The 21,853-nt window shown below is 51.6% G+C and overlaps 1 protein-coding gene across 5 annotated transcripts in view; it reads right to left on the bottom strand.

The window, feature by feature from the left end:
- AGAP1 (ArfGAP with GTPase domain, ankyrin repeat and PH domain 1) overlaps nt 1–21,853 on the bottom strand; it is a 506,008-nt gene that overhangs the window by 325,702 nt on the left and 158,453 nt on the right. For all 5 annotated transcript variants that reach the window (XM_059393776.1, XM_059393772.1, XM_059393773.1 and 2 more), the window contains exons 2-3: nt 11,248–11,306; nt 4,213–4,300 (exon numbers count right to left, since the gene is read on the bottom strand). Coding sequence is in view for 4 of the 5 variants with exons in the window: in XM_059393772.1 (XP_059249755.1) it covers nt 4,213–4,300; nt 11,248–11,306 (147 nt within the window). In the remaining variant the exon portion in view is untranslated. The remainder of the gene's footprint in view (nt 1–4,212; nt 4,301–11,247; nt 11,307–21,853) is intronic.

The raw sequence follows: 21,853 nt of genomic DNA, 5'->3' as shown, positions 1-21,853 counted from the left end.
ATCACCACAGTCCACCACCTCCCAGTCCTCAAGGGGCACCACGGCTCAGGGAAGGTGTCCTTCATGTTCCCGTAGAGACTGGACATCCGTGTTTCCTTTCTTTTCTCTTTCTTGATTTTGAGGGGGACAGAGTGAAAACCCAAGAGGAGGTCTGAGGTTGAAGGGGCATGGTGGGAGGGAGCACCATGAACGTGAAGCATGGACGTGAGGTGGACACTCAGACAACATGGCCAAAATCGTTCACAATTCTAATAAGCGCCAATAACAAGGCACGGATCACACTGCTTCTCCTTACAGACAGTGAGTGAGAGCTGTGAAATCCCCATCAAAGGTGTGATGGTCACAGGCAAGCTCATCTCCTCTCTGCAGAGTTCCAGGACACCAGCAGTGAGCACCTCCAGCGACAGCAGGGCAGCTCACGGTCTGTCCCCACCCCCCCACCGCAGGGAGTGGACAACCATGCCAGGTGCAGCTTCTGCTTCAAAACCAGGTGTGCATCACACATGGAGCAGCGCTGGTGGGGGGATTCCCTCCCGTGACAGAGAAGCTTGAGTCCTCGCCCCTAATATCCGTGATGTGACCTCATTTGGTAACAGGGTCTTTGCAGAGGTGACAAAGATGAGGTCAGACGAGACCAGGGTGGGCCCTACATCCAGGGACCACCAGCCCCATGAGAAGAGTGCCATCGAACGCAGACAAGGCCATTGGAAGAACACCGCGTGAGAACAGACCAGTGGTCAGAGCCTCCAAGAGGAATGCACCTGGTCAACACCATCCTGTCGGGCTTCAGGTCTCCGGCATGGCGACAGTATGCCATCTGTGGTCACTTGCTATGACAGCCCTAGAACTGACACGTATGCACACACACACACACAGCTGAATGGGTATTTACACAGAAATTTCATTCCTCAGATGACTTGGACGGAACCACTGGCTCCCCTCTGAGTTACCCACTTTTGCACTGCTCATTTACTCATTAAAAAACACACATAATATTTAAATCTATCCCTCATTTAAACTGCACCTTTAAAATCATTGAAATCGTGTTTGTCAACCCTCTGCTACAGGAGTATCCGTGAGAACCTATCAGCCGTTTCAAACACAGCAGCTGTTCTCCTCGGAGACCCAGCTACAACCCATCTGACGAAAAGTACATTCGGCCAAAAGTCCGGGTCATCCCGCACCGGTTTCTGCAGAAGAGAGAACTCTCCTGCAAAGAGAAAGCTGTCCCCACCGAAAAAGGCCAGCAATGTGAAGGTCTCATGGCGGCGGGTCAGAGTGGCACTAAGGGACATTTGCATGCTAAGGAAATCAAGAAACAACCCTGAGAGGACAGGAGAGCTCCAGCGAGCCATGCACACTGGCCGATTTCACGGCCACCGGCAGCAGCAAGCTGGTGCCTGAAGTCACTGCCACGCGCGGCCGGAGGCAGCCAGCTGGTCACTCCAACAGCTGCAGGAGGGAAGAAGGATGAGTTAGAAGAAGTGAAGGGCCGCACAGCTTGCAGGACGTGCCCTCCCCCCAGGGTGGCACTGGAGATATCCATCCTCAGCTTGCTGCCCCCTAACCTGACCCTCTGTCTCGCAGATACTCACAGGTGGGGCTGAGCTGTGATCAGCTTCTCGTGCCGCCCGCATGGGCACACAAACCTGGGCAGAAATTTGGTATACTCCAAATCCGGAACATTCTGGATGGAAGGCTTCTCAATGAAGTAAGCATATCTAATACGTCAATGTCATTCACATTCAACAACAACCAAGATCACTTTTTCCAGCTGCAGGGTCCCTGGCAGAGTTCCAGTTCCAGAAAGAACTCCAGTGTGGCCAGACAGTGAGAAAGCGAGGCTTCCGTCATTCACGCCCTTTCTGAAACAAACGGATTCTCCTGCTGCTACGAGACTCGCCCAGGCCAGGGGACGGGAAGTGGGAGTCAGTGCCCCGGCCTCCCCACGAGGCAAGGACGTGGCCACCTGCCTGGTTCCAGGAAGGCGGGAGTGGACAGCCCCTGGGAAGCAAAGATTGTAGGGGAGGAGGTATGGGTTTCCCAAACACACAGCGGCACCTGCCCAGTTCCTTCTGCAGCCAGAGGCCCCAATGCACGTCTACTCAGGCTCACCTGGGGGCCCTACCCTGACCTGAGTCACACATGAGAGGACAGGCAGGTGGCCTGTCCTTGAAAGTAGAGAGAAAGGATCATGGATGGTCTTTCCCCGATCCAAGACACATTGGGCACAAGCCTCACTGTGGGGAATGAGACTTTGCAGATGAGGAAAGGGATGTCCTTTGGTGTGCTCATGCATGCTTCTACCCTGTAAAATGGTGTATTTTTAAAACCGTATGCACTGCCATGACATTTCAATAGAGTAAAATGTGTTAAACAATCAAAGAAGGGGGGTTCATCAGAGACCACCGTTTGAGTCATTCCACTAAGTATAATTTTTATCTGAAGTATAAACATTCAAGAAAAATGCCTTCATGCTCATCAAAATATAAGGGTCCCTTGAAAAGAAACCACAGCCCCAAATGTGATGGAACAGACCAAAAACAGCACATGGGAAAACAGCAAAAGCCACATAACAACAGCACAGCACTGCGTGGGGAAGAACCAGCATCCATGACTTGGGGGCGCCCACGCTGACTACACTGGACGCCGAACTGAGCGCAGGAGGAGCCCAAGCACTGGCAGAAAACCAGGGGCCCAGACCCTGTCACCAGCGACCCCCGAGAATGCGTGCAGATTCACTCCATGAGGCGATCGTGGGAGGTCAGGTTAGCCTGTCCCTCAACAGCTGGCCTCATCAATCGTCCCTAACCCCAACAAAGATGCAGAAAGCCCAAGAAAAGAGCTCAGGCCTCCTCAGTGGAATCCAAAGGACTATGGCTAAAATCCACGCTCAGACACCGAGGAACAGACGCAACACCAGCACAGCCCAGGCACAGGTCCCAGGGAAGACGTCAGAAAGACCCAGGACCACCTCTCCCCCAACCCCTGTCCAGATGGTACTTTTCCTAGCATCTGTATACATTCTCCATCCATCAGATACACGGGCTTCTCTTCAACTCCCAGCTAGAAGCCTGTGTGTCTGAACTCCCTACACCTTCATGTCCATGTGGATAACGAAAAAGCGGACCTTTCCCTGAGGTGACCACCACGAGGCTTTGAGGACAGGGTTGCAAGACCCTGCAGAATGACGGCCAAGCCCCCAGAGAGCCCCAGAACGCCAGCCTTCCGTGCTCTTCGGAATGGTTACACGGTCTCCAGGACAAGAGTTAAATACTAGAACAGGTGTTACAGGGAACATGAGAAGCTACTCAGGACTGCTTCTAAGAACACATCTAAGGGACAAAACAGGGTGAAATGTGTAACTTAAACAAAAGGATAAAATGAAACAGAATCAATGGCACACAGAACGAGGAGGGAGGGAACACTACAGTGCGAAGTCGAGCCTGTCCTCTCTCTTCAAACAAGACAAGCGCTGCCATGAAGGAAACGTATAGTTACCTGCATCCATATCTGCAAAGAATGGAACAGCCAGTAAGAAAAAGAAGGAACCAGAAATTCAGTGTCTCAGAGTTGGATTGTAAAAGGTTACATGGAGAGAAAATATCATTCAGAAAGCCGCCTGTGAACTCTACATTGATTAAAGACACAGGGACTGCGTGGCTTCCTACTGCTACCATAATTTCACTTAAAGCAAAAAATAAAATATGAATATGTTAACTGAAGAAGCAAAACCCTAATGGCAAAAGAAATCTCTTACTCTCATGCAAAATGATTCTTACATGTTCATAATACAATATGTGGGGGGATGTACTCAAACATGTGGTGGTCATGTGAGAGGCTCTGATCCAGGACCACGTAACAGTACATACAAGTTACGGAAAAACTCAATACCCAGATCAGAGGAATGTCCGAGCAGTATTTAAAGGGGGCGACACCGGACTGACATTTGAAACGCCAGGACTATTACATAAGAAATAAATTCAACAGCATTTCAAGACTCTACTCTACCACTCTAAATGCCAAAGTAAGTATAATCGGTTAGCTAAAAACACTATGGAAGAAACAACATACCTAAGGATCTTTACTGCTTGGCATTTTACTCTTTTTCGACATGTGATGATGCATCATCGTCACGATTCAGAGTATGCTATGGGAAAATCTAATAAACTAAACGCTCTGGAGCTTGAGACAGCCTGGCAGACAGCATACCTTCGGGAGACTCCTCCTGGACGTACGTGCCGGTCAGATACCGGTGCACCAGGGCCGACTTGCCGCTGGCCAAATTACCCACGATGCCCTGAAACACAGAATCGGATGACCGTTCATTATCATTCTGTCACTCTACTCGTCAATCTGCAAACAGAGAGAGGTGAGCATGTATATAGTAAGTCAAAGCCTGATCACACCCAAGCATCCACAGGAAGTACCAAACCTGGCTCGTCAAACTCTCCTGAAGTCAAAGGGCTTCCTGAGCCCAGCTGCCCGTCTCCTGTCCTCACCAGTCTCGCAGGCTCTGAGCACGTCAGCGCCGTCTGAGCACACGCTGGTTGTGGTCATGCTGGCACCGTGGGCAGTGGCACCACCAGCAGTGCGCACAGTGAGTCAGCCCATCCACACTGACCGCACACCCTCACCATCCTGAGCGAGGTCCATGGGGGTTCCATGGGGCCTGGCGCAGTCTGGACTCATATAGGAATGAGAAGGGTGTTCTGATATGTTCCACCAAGACTACGGCATTGGTCCCAGAGCCCAGAGAGAGATCAACTAAAAAGAGCCACATGGAGGATGAACCATGGGGGCTGCAGGGGCTGAAAGGGGGGCTGGGAGCAGGGCGCGGAGAACAGGGAGAAGCCTTCTTCTCTGGAGCATGGGTCCGGGCGGCGGGACCAGGACACAGGGCAGAGAGGGGCCCGCAGTGAAGGCGGCAAAGGTGTCTGGACTGGGTTAAAATGCCCATCCAGAGCGAGGAGGACCAAGGCTCCAGCCAGAACCAGCTGCGTCTTACTCCCAGTGGGCAGTGTCCCCTGTGCAGCGCCTTCTTCAGGAAAAGCTCTCTTACCACAGCGCTGACACATGGACCTGAGGGCGGCTGGACCCTCCCTGCGGGGGACCCTTGAAAACCTTCCTTCGCCTATGCCAGGAACCTCACTTCCTCCACCTCCTCTGCAAGCCGCCCAGGGAGAACCTCCTTCTGTATATTTACCTTTCCCTTCCCCACCAGAACTTTCCTCTCTGCATTCAAGATGCCCAAATCAATTCTGTAAGAAAAACAAAACAAGAGCCCTGCCTCTGGACGCAAGTCCCCTCCTATGAAAGCCAGGTCCCCTTCCCAGCAGAGCCAGGCTCTCAGCCATGCTCGTGCCCTCCCAGGCCTGTCCTCGACCCCTAAGATCTCAAGTGTTGAGCCGAGGGCTGCAAGGACGCTGCCCCTGAGGTCAGCAAGGGCTATGCTTCTCGGAGCACTGGCCTTTCTCTTGCTCCTGACCCAGCCCACCACCAGAAGCTGGAGGTGAGCTATGCTCTCTTCAAACTTTCTGCTCCGGGCTTCCTCCCTGAACTTCCTCTTGGCCTACACAGGATCCTTACAGATCTCCTAGCTTCTTCTAGATGCTTGACCCCCAGTGTGCCTGGCCACATCCCTCCTACCCCCAGTAAGCTACTGATCCCAAATCTCATTCTCCAGCCGCCACCAGGAGAACCACTAAGTTCTCTGCATGCACCCCACACCATCCCTGCTGGTACTCAGACCCCACCATGCCCAGACTTCATCACTTCCCCCAGTTTGTTCATCCATCTCTGTGGCCACACCCCACCCTGCCTCTCAAACCAGAAACATGGAAGTCATCCCAGATTCTCACCCTTTCCGGCCATGGAGCCCCTGTACTTGGGAGTACTTTCCTCGTACTCCCTGGGAGTACTCCTGGGGCAGGTCTGCTGTCCACTGGATCACAAGGGCAGATGTTAGCTGGCCTCTCTCTCTACAGGCTCCCCTCCTCACCCCTGGAGTACCAGAGAGACTCCTGGAAACTGCCTTGTCCTGAGAGGCCTTGCTGTCTCCAGACACCTGGACTTTCTCACATCCATCACTTCCTAAAATGCTGCTCCTGCTCACGGGTCAGCAAGCAGTTCAGATGTCACCTCCTCTGAGAAGCCTTCCTAACGCACAACCTCAACTGGGCACCTCTCTTCAAACCCCGTTTCGTGCCCTCCTCATGACGCTGTCCCTTGACCTTTACCTTACCAGTATCGCTGTATGGGTCTGACCAGTGATGCTGACGAGTCTCAATGGGCAGGCTCGGGGTCACCTTGTCTCTGGGTCCCAGTGTCACCCCAGCAAGGACAGCCTCCCACCAGCCCTGGCCGCACTAACGAGCCAACACGTGAACAACCAAGCACAAGTACAAACAGAGGCTTTGCTGCGGAGGCACAAAGCCAGGTGACATGGACAGATCCTAAATAAAGCTGTCTCCCTTCCCGGGGGGACTCATGTCTTCCTTTTACCTGCGGCCTCTATAATCTGAGTTTCTACCTATTAATTATTCTTTTGCTCCAGGGCACCTGCTGTTTGTCAGCTTCATGCTGAGAAAATCCAAACCAGTATGCCACAGAATTAAATTTTTAATTAAGATTAGAGCTTCTCTTTCCTGAGGAGGAAAATGCTCAGACTCCAGCACTGCTTGGCCTGTATGTCTGCATGGGCAGCGTCCATTCCGCACACACCAATGCTCTGTGGAGAAGCGGGCCTTCAGGAGGAGAGAATCCGTCAGTCCTGAGGGTAGCGGGGGAAGGCCTGAGCTCCGGTCTGCACGGCCGCCTCATAGACCGTCTTACATTCAGCCCCACAGGCCTTATGCTAATCTCAAAGACTGGCAGAAACTACCAGCCAGCTGGAAGGAGGAATAAAATAAGGCACGGAAATGCTCTTCAGGCTGTAAAGCTCCACTGGGACCCGTGAGAGCTACTGGGAATAAAAAGGAGAGAATGGAACCAGCCCATCCATCGTCTACCAGCTTCGTGGGAGGCTGACGTGGGAGCAGAGTTGGGAAAATCACACATGGGCCCGCCAACGTTTGGTGGCCAGAGGCAGTCACGGTCCCCGGATTGCAGACCGTGTCCTCGGGGTGAGGCCAAGAAGCATCAGAGCTCCTGCTCGCATCCTCACGCCACACGGGGGAAAGGAGTGCTCTCTCTTTTTGGACTGCTTTCCCGGTCGTCCTCACCTCACCACTTACCTGCTATGCGTGCAGTCTGCTGAAAAGGAAGCCAAGGCTGTCTGTAAAAATCCCAGTGAACTCAGTGAAAACCCACACGTGGGCTGTGACCCGAGGCTCCCCCTACAGGCAGGACGTGGAGGGTGGCTCTTCTCGCCCAGACACCAGCACCAAGCACCCGCCGCCCAAGAGTGGTGCCCTGGTCCAAGAGCCACTGGTCACCGATAATCTCATCACGGCATGCCTTCAGAAAACATAAGGCATGGTCCCACCACTCTTGAAAGAACATGAACGCTAAGATTTCTCCTCTGACAGATTCCAGAAGATTTATCGCAAACATAAAGAGTCCACTTGAGTCTTGGGATTATGTCATGCACCCACTGCATTTGCGACAGAGTCAGGGATTCCGAAGGCACTGACCTAAGGGGCCACCTGTCTCGGGGATGGGGTGTCAAACAATGGCAGCTCACAGGCTGCCTCGGAACAAAGGAGCACTTTTGCAGAAGCTGAGAAGTCCTCGGCGCAGAAGGGGGACCTGCTGGGGCAGCCAGGGAGGAAGAGCCGCCCGCCCTTCCGCAGTCGGGGAGTCCATCCATCCACACTCAGGTCAGAGCCACGACACACAGCTTCCTCCGCGCAAAGCGTGCCGAACCACATTTCTGCATCAATGGGGCGTGGCCGACCCTTCGGCACATGTGCAAACCTCAAGACCGTTCCGTTTGGGAACACAAATCCAAGCCACCTCTTCATGGACTCACCTCCCACCCCTCTGAGCATTCCTCCAAAAAATGACACGCTTCTGAAATACCCGCAGAAGACCAGTGTTTAGTAGTGAGCATCTTCAGTCATGGCTGGTCGGCACATGTGGCTGGTGGCGGAACCCCTGACAAACTACCAAGCTTGGGTCCGAATCACAGGGTTGGATACTCAACCGTCACAGACTGGAACACCGTCAGAAGGGGAGCCCCTGGTCTCCTGGGGCTCATTCAAATTCAGTTCATTAAACTTAAATGAAAGTTTCATACTCAGCTCCTCGGCCGCACTGGCCGCCCTTCAAGCGCTCGGCGGCTGCGTGGGGCCAGCAGCTGGCGGCCTGGGAGGCGAGACAGAGGAGGTTCCCCGGGAGCAGGAAGCTCCGCCAGCAGTGCTGACGCAGGAACGCCAGGCACAGGTTCAAGTCCCAGCTCTGCCGCTCGCTGACTGTGGCTTGCGGGGGAGTTCCCAGGACGCTGAGGGTACTTCCTCCTCCTGAAATGGGGGTAACAGCAGGACGTGGTTCACAGGCAGTGGAAGTGAGGTGCTCCTGTGACACAATCACAACCCGCCATGCACAGTGGCCGTGGTTCGCGGCCTCACCACAACGCTGCGCCCACTGTTGTGCTCTGACTGCAGGACAGAAAGATGCCTCAGCGGTTTGAGGCCGTACCTGCAACCAATAAATCTTCCCACAAAGCTCCTAGTAACAGTGTTGCCAACTCTGTAGCATTCATTCCACAGGCGTTTCCTTTTTTTTTTTTTTTAATTATGACACCATACAGTACAGAATTAGTTTTTGATGTAGTATTCCGTGATTCATTGTCTGCATATAACACCCAGTGCTCCATGAAATCGTGCTCTCCGTAATACCCATCACCAGACTCACCCAAACCCTCCCCTCTGAAACCCTCAGTGTGTTTCCTGGAGTTCAGAGTCTCTCATGCGTCGTCTCTCCCTCCAATTTCTCCCTCTTCCTTTTTCCCTTCCTTCTCCCAACGTCCTTCATGCTATTTCTTAGGCTGCACAAGTAAGTGAAACCATAGGATAATGGACTTTCTCTGCTTGACTTATTTCACTCAGCATAATCTCCTCCAAGCCATCCATGTTGATGCAAAAGCTGGGTATTCATTCTTTCTGATGGCTGAGTAATATTTCATTGCGTGTATGGACCACATCTTCATTATCCCTTCTCAACAGGCGTTTCCTGAAGGTGCCCACCTGACAGAATCATTCCTGTGCCAGGACAGCACAAAACACGAAGGAAAGAAGTGGCTGTCTCGAGGCCAGTCGTGCAGATGCTGGCTTCGGGCAGGGCCACAAGACCAGAAGACCCCATATCTCCCATGAGGAACAGAGCCTCCTGCAATGCTGCAGGGAAAGGTCAGGGTTCTGGCAGAGAAAGGTCAGGGTTCTGGCAGGAAGGGCGAGGAGAAATGGGAAGGAGGCCCAGACAAGACACGCGGTGAGGGCAGCGGGATGGGCACGTCAGACAGGACAGGAGGGCCTGATGACCACACCTGCAGATCCCAGAGTCCCTTCCCACGTCATCCTTTATTTCTTAGGTTTAAAAACGTGTTTTTTCTAGTGACCAAAGTCATATACATTCTCTTCAAAGCTGGACGTTCCTTGTGGCTCCATCTCTTCTCAGAGGTGAGAAACCTGAAGTCTGGCCCCTACCCCGGGTCACCCACAAAACACCACGGAGGCTGCAGCTGGGGGTGGGGACGGGGAGGGCTACTGGCAGACGTGCCAGAGAGACTAACAGCTACACAAACCTCGGGAGAAGGGGCTCATGCAGGGGAAAGGCTGTGTATGCACAGAGATAGGCAGGGGGCTGGGAAGAACCGAGCAGGCCTGTGTGCAAGTCACTGGCGGAAGGAAACAAGGGCGGCCTGTCTGCCTGCGTCCTACAGTCCTACACGCCACTGGAGCAGCCCAACACACACACACACACGCCACACACAAGTATACATACAAATATGCACACACATGCACACAATGTACACACATGTATACACACAATCACACACCCCACAAATATGTACATGCACATGCACACACGTATACAAACAATGCACACACGCCACACACAAGTGTACACACACATATACAGATGCCACACATAGATGCACACGTGTAAGCACGTGTACACACATATGTATGCACACCACACACAACTATACACACCACAGAAATACACACATATACACACATGAATATATATACGTATGTACCACACACACACACCATATACAAGCACACCTACACAGACATAAATATACACACCACAAATATACACTCACGTATGTGCATCATACATGTATATATGTAAGCATACACACACCATAAATACATACCTACTTATGCATATAAATGCACACATGTGTAGGCACACATATGCACACACCATAAATATGCATATACACATACACACATATACATGTAAACACATACATCAAATATACACATTTTGCATATAAATATGCACACATATATGCATAGTACACGTATACATATAAGCATATACATCGCACACAGATGCACGCATAAATGCACACACACATGTAAATGTGTGCATACATATGCATGTAAATACACACACACACACTTCTCCCAAATGTCACTGACATCATGACAAAGAACACACTTACTTAAAAGTCATACTGGTCCCTTCCTTCCACCCTAAGCCAGCAGACATGCAGTGGAGATGTGCTCAGGGGTGTGGTTGCAATAGACCCAAGTAATTTTTTTATGTAAGGCAATTTGATGCATTAAATAATCTCACTGGAAGAGTATTTAAACTTTTTAATAAAAACAAAATCTTTTATGTTATTACTATGTACCATGCTAAGTGACCAGTCACGTTTTTAAAATGATGAATTCCAAGGCGTGACAGCTCATCACAGAAACCTTCCATGGCATCCCGGCAAAGGATAAAGGCAGACACATCTGTGCGTGTATGTGTGACTCTGTCTCTCTCTCACACAAGCGCACAGACACAAGAGAGAAAATGGCGGACGGACCCTGCCTGGCATGAACAGGGCCATGCTGGTGGGCTGGCTGGCATGGCCATCCTGGGCATACTCGGGGCTCCGGTCCCAAACTGTCAGCTACACCTGGTCCTTCCCAGGCATACACCCACATCAAGGCCCCAGGGACAGCCAGGCCCTCTCGAATGCAGGCCTGGGCATGCACGCAGGCCACCTCCCACCCCGTACAGAGGCCCACCTCCTGCAGGGCAGGAACCACAACCACAGAGGCCAGAAGAACCACTTACCACTTTGAGCTCTGGCACAGATCGACTTAACGTCCATTCCTGGCTATTCACAAAGGCATCTGTAAAACAGGACGTAAAGCAAAGTCAGACACCACAACTCACTTCAGTGCAGTCAGAATGCCCCAGAGTGCCACTTTCCAGACCAGGAAAACACCAAGGATGGTGGAGACCCCCCCCATCCTCATGTTCCTCCTACCCCATTCCTATCCCAAGTCTGGGTCTGTCTCCTAAACCAGGACGTACACTCCATCCAGCAACACCAAGGGGCCTCGGGAACTCCATGTCCCTACCTCAGACATCCCCGCCTGAGCCCCACCAGCCCGCGTTGTCCAGGGGGTGAGCTAGGAGCCTCGTGATCCTGCACATTTGCAGGCAGGATGATCAAGGAGGCCCCTGGCTTCCTGGGAACTGACCCCGTAGCTGTCAGTCAACTTCTGGTTTCTCAGTTTGTTGCTAAGAGAGTCTTATCTGAAATTCCACCAACAAAGTCACAGAGGGAATGAGTTTTGAAAATCCCAATGTTCCCCATACAACAGCCACTTATGGTTCAGGAGACTTAGTGGAGCTCTGATGCTCACACACACATGGTACACTGAAGATGCGGTCAGGACTGGAAGACCTGCCAGAAAGATGGGGGAGGGGGGGCCCAGCCACCTTGAGGTGCTCTGCAGAGCCCAGCCCCATCCCAGCCAGCAGGCTCGTGGTACCCGCCCTTCCCGGACGGCCGTCTCTGCCGCTCATCTCATATGTGTGGGTCAGGTGGACCCACCGAATTCAGATGACCCCACGACCCAACACCCCACACCTCCCGCTCATCCCTTCTCATCAGGGAGACCCCACAACACCGCCAGTACTAGGCACTTAGGAACAGTTGGAGCCGAGCTCACAAAGACGTGGTCACCTGCTCCCACCACAACCAGCCCAGGGCCAACACTTCTCATTCCAAATGGGATTCCCTTTCTATCTCTTACCCACAAATTCAGAAATTTCATCACTCCGCGTTATGTCCAAGAAGAAGTGAAGTGATTCACAGAAGTCAAGGAATGCCCATCATTTACAAAGAAATACATGATGTTCTAGATCACAGGGGCAGGAATGGAAGCAAAGGGCATGACCGTGCAGTTCCACTGGGGCCATCCCGTGGAAGGACGAATAACATATCTGAAGGAAGCAAGGCGAGCACGATCCACGGGGACGCAGAAATGAGCTCCTGGGCCCTGTAGAGGGGCATGGGAGGTGCCCAGCACAGAGGACTCACTGCTTAGGATGGGTCAGGGGTTTGGGAGGAGACAGAAGGCTGTTAGCAGCCGGGGCAGAGGCACAGCTGATGCGGACATGTCTGGTCACCTCGAAACCTTGGCTGCAGAAGAGACTGGTGCTGAATGTCAAAGAGTCTGTGCTCTGGGGCGCTGAGGGGCTGGCTGGCGGGTGGAGCTGGTGAGCAGAGGAGCGTCGGCAGGAACGCAGGAAGAAAGACCTTCATGAAAGTAAAGACTGAGAGCAGCTTTTGCCCCCCACTGAAGCCAGCAGGCTGGGGGCTGTCGGGTGCACCCGCTCTTCAGTGAGCCCAGCAGCCCCTGCTTTGCCACAGATAAGATGTCACCTGTAAACAGTAAACAGGGACGCTGTGAGCAGGGAGCCTGAGCCCCGGTAGGAACGGGGCAATGGTAACAAACATCCTTCCTAGTGAACGGCACTGCGAATTAAGTCGCCAAAACACTTATTTTCTGTCACCAACGGCTCTCTTGGAGAAAAAATGGGAACGTGGCCTTATATGATCTGCAGGGTGACCCAAGTGACCCAGGAAAGTCAGACACTGCGTCGCTTCCACCACGAATTTTGGGTTTTGGCTTCCCTGTATTTTTTTTAAAGATTTTACTTACTCATTTGTCAGACAGAGAGAGCATGCGAGCACAAGCAGGGGGAGAAGCAGGCAGAGGTAGAGTGAGAAGCAGGCTTCCCGCTGAGCAGGGAGCCCAATACGGGACTCCATCCCGAGACCACGGGATCATGACTTGAGCCAAAGCCAGACGCTTAACCCACAGAGCCCCCCAGGCGTCCCAAAACTGTATTTTTTCCCAATCAACTGTCATCAGTTCTAACAGTCTCTTTAGGCAATAAAATAAAAGAAAGGGGGTCTGTGGCCAGACTGTTTTCCCAAGATGGGGGAGGTGGCTTGAGACTTGTGCATACAGATACTACTACTGAGGTTCATTCCCATCTGGGTCTCCCGCACTCCTGCTGAATATAGAGGTCACTGAATGGTCAGTGTGTCCATGGACAGTGGCTTCGGGGCTGGAGAATGGAAAATGCTGGTCCTGGCACTGCCTGGGTGCCTGCGATCTGCCTGGTTCCCTCATGGGGAGCAGTGCCTGTAGCACTGTGGTCAGCCCTCCTCGGCACCCCTAAACTCCTGCTCATCCTTCTGAGGGCGAGCAGGACTCCGGACTTTCCAGCTGAGCCCACACTGCTGGTGTGGTGGAACCTGGGGATCACACAGACACTGAGTTGAAAGTCCCCTGCCTCCCCCCTCCTCCTGGGAGGACCCCCCTCCTTTAAGGAGAGCGCACAGAGGCCAGCGCTGTCCTAGGACCTGCGTCCATCTACCTGCCTCCTCCTGGGTACTGGGCTGGCTCACCAGGTCTGCAGGCTGAGTCCAACTCCAGCTCAGACAACGTTGAAATGTAAACAAGAGGCTCCACCCACATGGCAGAGAAGGGAACCCTCATTTGTAGCTGCCCCGCTCTCCTGGTCCCAACAGCAGCTTGCCTCGATGGCCTGACTGCAGCCCCGGATTACAGCACAACAGCACACACCCCACTGGGGCTGAAACACCCAGACAGACGGACCCTCTCCAGGGGATGCACAAAGACCCTCAGTGGGTCTCAGGGGAGCATCCTCAGCAGTTGCCCAAAGTCCTTCCTTGTTCTTTTAGAAGAGACACAGCTACAGAAAACTCAATCTCAGAGAAAAGTTCCTCTTCCCAGAGTACAAGCTGCTTTTCTAAGAAAAACAATAGAGAAAAGCAAAGAGACAGGGAGGCTGTTTTTCCAGAAACCTCCCTTCCAGGGCCACCCCCGGCCACACACTGAGACAAGACTCTGGACCCCAAGGAATGCAAACACCCACTAATGCTGACAGGTAGGAGGACGGACCTAAGGTCGGGGCCTGGGAGCACAGGAAGAAACAAGAAGAAAACAAAAGCGAGTCTATCCAATTTAATTTTATTTTTACTCTAAGAGAAGAATGGTATTGTTTCCCTTGCCTGTGTGTTCCTGAAATTCCTTGTGACTCCTAATTCCCTTTATTCTCCACTTGCTACTAACACTAATTGAGGAACTTGGCTCTAGGTTTGCCCTCAAAAATATTCATGTGTGAACCACAAGGGTACCCAGGAAATTTAAGGCCCTCATTACACGACACACAAAAAACACGCTCGAGCCTGTAAGCCAGAAATGTTCCTCTTTGGCAACCCCCCACCTCCGCCACGTGCCAAAGAGCAGAAGTGGAGGCATGACGGGACACGGACGGGTCGATGGGGGTGCACCGATCATCTGCCTCCCAGCGGTGGGAACACACATGAAGACAGGCCCAGCAAACACACAGATGTCAGAAAACCTGTTTCTGCCTCCGTGCCCTTGTATTCTCTATCATTCCAGCACGACTCGTCCACGCTCTTGATGTATTAAAGGCAGAAATTCAAGTCTTGAAGCTGGAAGAATTTTGCAAACTAGCTGAAAATTACACCTTGTCCTTCAGCATTAACCTCCGAGTTAATTTAAATGCAGGGTATGAGCATTAACCTCTTGGTTCCAGCAACAACCAGGAACGCCAGGGGTAAGATCGACCAATGAAAGGACCTCTTCATTATGTCCCCTTTCTGCCCGGCCTGCACCAACCACGTATACTTTGACATCAGAAAAGCATCAAGGGGTACCTGTGTGGCTCAGTGGGTTAAAGCCTCTGCCTTGGGCTCAGGTCATGATTCCAGGACCCTGGATGGAGCCCCACATCGGGCTCTCTGCTCAGCAGGGAGCCTGCTTCCCCCTCTCTCTGCCTGCCTCTCTGCCTACTTGTGATCTCTGTCTGCCAAATAAATAAATAAATAAATCTTAAAAAAGAAAGAAAGAAAAGCATTAAAAAAAAAAAAAAGAAAAGAAAAGCATTGAGCTGGAGAGTAACTTCCTCCTGAAAATAAGCGCTCTCTAAGAATAAACACTCAAATCCACTGACATAACAGTAAATCTCAGTTAAAATAATTGAGGATAATCTTATTAGCATATCCGGTCGGGGAAGCTAAAGTTAGAAAGCGATGTATTTTGTCTTCTCCTGGTCCTCTTACCCCCTCACCTCAAACACCTGTGGGAAGGACTTTCCCAGGAGCACAGAAATTATGAGTACAAACACATGTCTTCTTTACAAAATGCAATTAAATTTCTTTGCTATCCAGGCAAACAGTGCAATTTTTCCATCACAACTAATTTGGTTTGGAGACAAATAATTTCAGTAATTTAAAAAAAAAAAAAAAGAACGAGAGAAAGAAAAGAAAGAAAATTGCCCAGAGTACATATGACTTCAGCATCGTCTGTTTAATGAGCAGAAATAAGTCCATACATACATACCGAATGGAGCACACAGAGAAAACAGAGGAGAGAGCTGCACTCGTGTTTTGTGACTGAGCACGTGACCCTGAAGATGGTCTCCAGAGCATGCACAACCCCTGTGCTTGGTAAACACTACAGCAGTTGGTGGCTGGGTTTTCCCTGCTCCTGGGAGCACCAAGCAAATGTCACATCTACACCAGCAGATTCTAAATCCCTCCCTCTTTCTTTTCTGTGCTCCTCCAAGTTTACTCCCCACCACACTTTGTCTCAGACCCCTCAGCCCAGACTAATCCTAGAAATTCAGGATCTTGACAAGAAATACAAGTTGGTGAGGATGTGGAGAAAGGGGAACCGTTCAGGCACTGTTGCTGGGAAAATGCACTGATGCAGCTACTGTGGAAAACAGTACGAAGGTTGCTCGAAAAATCAAAAATCAAAATACTGTATGATCCAGTAATTCCACTACAGGTTATTTCCCTAAAGAAAATGAAAACACTAATTCAAAATGACACATGCACCCCTATGGTTACTGTGGCATTATTTACAAGACCCAAGGCAGGGACACAACCCAGGTCGTGAGGAACTCAGTGCCAGAGCCTCAGAGTCCTAGCTGGTGGTGTCCTCAACCTTGGGTGACTTTGTGAGTCTGACCCTCAGTGTCCTCACCGATAAAATGGAAGTATTTCCCTCCCACGGATTCCACGCGGACCTGCAGCCGTGACGGAGACTGTGCCTGGCGACAGGCCGGACTACCTGCAGCGGGACCCCCCCAGCTGCCTTTGGAGGTGTGATGAAGAACATTCGGGTGTCCCCTTTCTGGGGTAGACACAGGCTACTGCCCTGGGCCCACAAGGGACAGTGAGCCATAGGGGAGCCCGAAGTGACATGTGGCTAAAAAAGCACTGGGCAAGCAACCACACCCCAGTTCTCCTAGGGCAAAGAAACCCGTAAGGCTCAAGTGAGTAAAACCAGCTAAAAGTATCGTCAGTTGGTTTCAATCTCAGTTTATATTATGTTTAACCAGGTGTAACTGATGTTTTGTAGGTCAAAGGTGGCTGAAAGATGACAGTTTCCTATGGTTCAACCTATAGCACATGAGAATGCAAAGGCAAAAATCATATCCACATGGAGTGATTACTGATAGAGAGCAGGAATGCTGCAGAATTCTAAAATCCTGAAAATACCCCTAATCAAAGGAACAGAGCAAGAGAACTAATAAGCTTAAACCAAGAAGAGCTCTTCCAGGGGACTAGAAAGGCAACAAAGCCCCACCTCCTGGATCCCCACCTCCCCAGATTCTGGCTACCCAAGCACCAGGGAGGCCAGCCCAGCTTCCACAGAGGCTCCAGTTCCTCTCCTGGCCCCGAGCCCTTCCTTGGGGAGCAGAGCCTGCAACCACAGGCTCACCAGCGATCTCATTAGACAGCCGCATCTCACTCCCTCATCTCTCACTACATTAAACCCCCATCCTTTGGCTGGTGGGCTCAATCCCCTAATTGCCAACCAGAAGCACAGCATGCGGCCACAATTAGAACGACTTTACAGTCTCGCCTCCCCTCTGCGATCCCATTTGGCTCCAGTGACCACAAATAGAGGTTCTAAGCAAAACTCGTGAAATTATATACAAGGGTTTAAAAAAAGGAACCTGAAATTGCAGGTGAAAATTTTAAAACAATGTATTATCTCATGGACTGAGATGCTAATTTAAAAACCTTAAATTTCACAAGGATTTTATTAAAAAAACAAAACAACTATTCTTTTTAGCAAGAGAAAAGTGAAGGAGCATGCACACATAATCCCAAAATATAAATGGAAGCAATGGGGAAAAGCAAGCGCACCCACAGGAACAGGCAACATGGCTCCTACTGCAGCCTCATTTCTGTGCTGAGAAAGGAAATGCACATCTTTAATAAAATAAGGAAATCCATTTCAACTCAGCAGGAGAGAGCCCCACTGCAAACTGGTTAATACGTTGATGAGTCACAAAAGGAGTACTTAAGCTCACGGGCACCACCTGCCACCGTGTGACTTCATTTCTCATTAGGAAATCTTTGGATCTCAATAATAAATGGAATAAAGCATAAGCCGCCGGGATACCAGACTCATGTCAGGGGTCCCTGGAAGTCCACGTTGCTTCTCAGTGGCCTCAAAAATCCGCACACAAGACAGTCCCCCCCACCCCCGCCACCCTCCCCATTCCTAAGCCCCTCCCAATGCAAATGACAACAGGGCCACCAAGATGCCCCAATCCCACCACCAGACTCATGCCAGCATTGCAACCTCCAGCATGCCCCCCGAGGGGCCCCAACAGGACCCAGAACCCTTCGCTGCACTGCTCGGAGTGAGTTGGACCCTTTCCTCTCTCCCCTAAGGAGCCCCCAAGGCAAAATGCTGCCTGCCCAGATGAACTCTGGGGAATCCGCAAGGTTCTCACTTTCCAGAGGATGATGGCTCCCTTCCCTACACTGTCCTCAATGATGTTCCTGAGTGGCTGCCGCGCACCTGGTTCCCAAACCCCGAGAACACCAGTGCCATGGCACGAGTGGGAACAACGGCTTGGAACACTGTGTTCGACGGTCAGAAAAGGAGAGGCTGTGGGGATCTGGGGATATGAAAGCAGAGAAAGAAGTCTACTTTCCTTCTTCTGACAGGGAAAGAGATGGCCACCTAGAGCCTCAAGGACAGCAGGAGAACCAGCTAGGAAGGGCTCCTTGGTGTGGCTCCAGGCCTTTGAAGACCTGCGTTTCCTTCCGAAGGACACCCGTTTCTGTGCTCCGGCCACCTCCCATGGTTTATTTGTGAACAAGAGCAGGTGTCTTTTCTGGGACAGCACTGGGCCCCCAGCTCTTGTTAACCTGAGACACAGAACACAAGAATGCCACACACGCAGAAACGGGCCCAAGCCTCTCAACACAGACGTCCCCAGAACAACCACCTGCGCACAGGCCCCGGAAATACCTACGGCTGCTCCCTTGCCTTTTTTTTTTTTTTTTTTTTTTTTTTAAGATTCCATTTATTTATTTGACAGAGAGAGAGATCACAAGTAGGCATAGAGGCAGGCAGAGAGAGAGAGAGGAGGAAGCAGGCTCCCTGCTGAGCAGAGTGCCCGATGCGGGACTCGATCCCAGGACCCTGAGATCATGACCTGAGCTGAAGGCAGCGGCTTAACCCACTGAGCCACCCAGGTGCCTGCTCCCTTGCTTTTTCTGGAAAAACATCACACTCTGGGTTTGCTGACTTCACCAGGGTCTCAAGTACAGCTCTAACTCCCCAACCCCGACAGTGTCAGGGCAAGTTTAGACAGCATCACTGGGAGCGAGATGTTTGCAGGACAAGCAGGCCTCACAAGGCCTTGTCTGTTCCCCTGTCCGCAGAGAAGGAAGGGTGTTCCTTGCGGGTGGTTAAGGCACTGTCCAGAAAACAGAAACCGCTTCCAAAGCTGGGCTCTGAATTATGCCAACCCCTGTGGTAGCAGAATGCAATCAGGACGTGGCTGTCCACCTTCCAGAGCCTATTTCGCAGCTGTAAAGAGGAAATTCTGGCCAGGAGATGCTCCAGGGGTTTTAAAAAGGAGAGACTCAACTAAGTATTTGGGGATCCTCTTTAACCAGTGGGAATTCAAAAGGGTCACAAAACTTTCAGGAAAAAAAAAAATACCTCCAACTTCCAGTATCTAATCAGGCAGGAAGCCAAACTGTTATGAAAAGTCAGCCTCTATCTCCCCAGCTACACCAGCCGCTGCCACCCCAAACCTTCTCTTCCACTTCAGGCTTTCTACACCGAGACAACCCCAAACCAAAGACTCTGCCCAAGTCTGTAGGAGGTCTCCTGGTCTTGCTTGCCCTGGGCCCCAACCCATTGGACTCTGCCTGTCCCCCTCCCGGGCAGTAAAACCACAGGCCTAGGAGACCTCCAGTTTGAGTGCGGGGCTCTCTGGGACACCTTGTCAAACCAGACTTTTTTTCTTGTTTCATTCCCACGCGAACCAGGGGTCAGAGCCTGTCGGATGCCCACAGGGTCCAGGCTGCCAACATCTGCCGCACGGCCCCCAGACCAGCCGCAGGCACAGGCCTCCCTCCAACTCCTCTCTATGGCCATGGCCACCCCAGGATCTCAGCACAGGGAGGCTCCAAACGGGCCTTCAGGAGGACTGGTGGCTGCCTGGGCCTCAGGGAACAGCTTCTGTTATGTGGAAGATTAACAAGGACTTGAAGAGTTTACAAAGAGGAAACCCTGCGCAGTGGGTTGCGGCAGGAAGAATCCCTGACAGAGGGACCGTAGGGACCCCCGGGCCCTGGCAAATGTGCCAGCCACCGCCAAGGACACACAGTCTCGTGCAGGGGCAACTGGTACTTCTAAGCAGCAGCAGCACCTCGTCTCTCAGACTAGTGAGGACCTCAGATTTTATGAGACTTAAAACTATGAAAAACTCTTTTAAGGATTCTTTAAAACATTTTAACACCTAAAATGAACCTGCAGGGTCCTTGAAAAGGAAGATGTTGAAATAAGGACATTTTTAAAAAATATTCTCTTTTAAAGATTTCTCATTTATTTGACAGACAGAGATCACCAGTAGGCAGAGAGGCAGGCAGAGAGAGAGGGGGAAGCAGGCTCCCTGATGAGCCGAGAGCCCGATGCAGGGCTCGATCCCAGGACCCTGGGATCATGACCTGAGCTGAAGGTAGCTGCTCAACGACTGAGCCACCCAGGCACCCTGAAATAAGGATATTTTATGAAATGGTAGGAGTCAGAAATTACGAGATAAAACAGAATTGGTAGGTTACATTCACAGCCATTTTCTGAGATCGTTCACAGCTGTTTGTCTTACGGAGGTTTCTGCTGTGGACCCAAGTATGACAAGGGACTCTCCACGCACGGCTTAGGTGCCGAGGGTGGCAACAACCATGGTCTGTGGAAGTTAAGACAAAGCTGAAATAAGCAAAGCTGCCCCTGGTTAAATCAAATGCTGAGGAAACAGGAGGACAGGCCCCAAGACTGTTAACTCGTATGCAGAATTCTTACACCAAGTGGTCTGAATTCGGTAAAGAATTGTACACAGTAACATTTTAAAATTCATGGTGCACGTGATATTTATGACAAGGGACAGCTTGATGACAGAGGACAATGAACCCAGAAGATAACAGAGGAGGAGCCGTCAGACTTCACCAGCCAGGGGACTGCCAGCAGCAGAGCGGGGGGCCTGGGGTCCTGCTGCCCCAGATCAGGGAGAAAGATGCAGAGAGGCCACCCCGTCTGTCACCACTGCTCGCAGAGAAACATCACTCCCTCTGGGGCTGCGAGGAATCCCAGGGGTTGGCCTGCCTCTGCGGCAGCTCCGTGGGGACAAACTCCTGGAGTGGGGCTGGGGGATGGCTGAGCTGCGGGGATGCTCTGCACCCGAGAGCTGGGCAATTTCAGCAAGTCATTTCAGTTCTTTGGGCCTCGATCCCATTGCCAGGGGCCCCCGGCTGTCACACCCTGAAGTCTTCTCTTCCAGGAACAGCATCCATGTGGGCACACAGCCATGCATGCTCGGGGCTGTCCCCAGCTGCTCTCACCGACACAGGCCCTCACTGAACCCCAGGGACGCTTCACGGACCCCCGATCCTTCACGCGGCCTCATCATGGCCTTTGGCTAAAATAACCTTCGACTTAATTTTGATAAAACCAAGTCAAAACAAACTGAGAAGAAGAAAAAAAAAGGAAGTATCACTTTGTAGGGTGGGGACAGGGCTCATCTGGAGAGTTCGCCTGACTGATTCCTCCCCCAACAGGGACTCCACCTGTAGCCCACATACAGGGAATGCACAGCAAGATCCCAGTGTCACGACCAAGTCTGTGGCTGTGCTACACGTCAGCTCATGATGCCCGCCAATGGGACTGGGGTCCCAGCAGCACGTGCCGGCAGCAAGCATGGGTCCACCACTCCTCTCCGCGGGCCTTGTCCCGGCCTCTCATCCAGGACCACGCCGGCAGCCACAGAACATGGAAGCCCGAGGGTT

Source organism: Mustela nigripes, chromosome 3 (assembly GCF_022355385.1).
Source record: "Mustela nigripes isolate SB6536 chromosome 3, MUSNIG.SB6536, whole genome shotgun sequence".
In the NCBI taxonomy this organism is placed as follows: domain Eukaryota; kingdom Metazoa; phylum Chordata; class Mammalia; order Carnivora; family Mustelidae; genus Mustela; species Mustela nigripes.
Note: the sequence above shows the minus strand (reverse complement) of the source record. Positions and strands in the feature narration are given on the sequence as shown.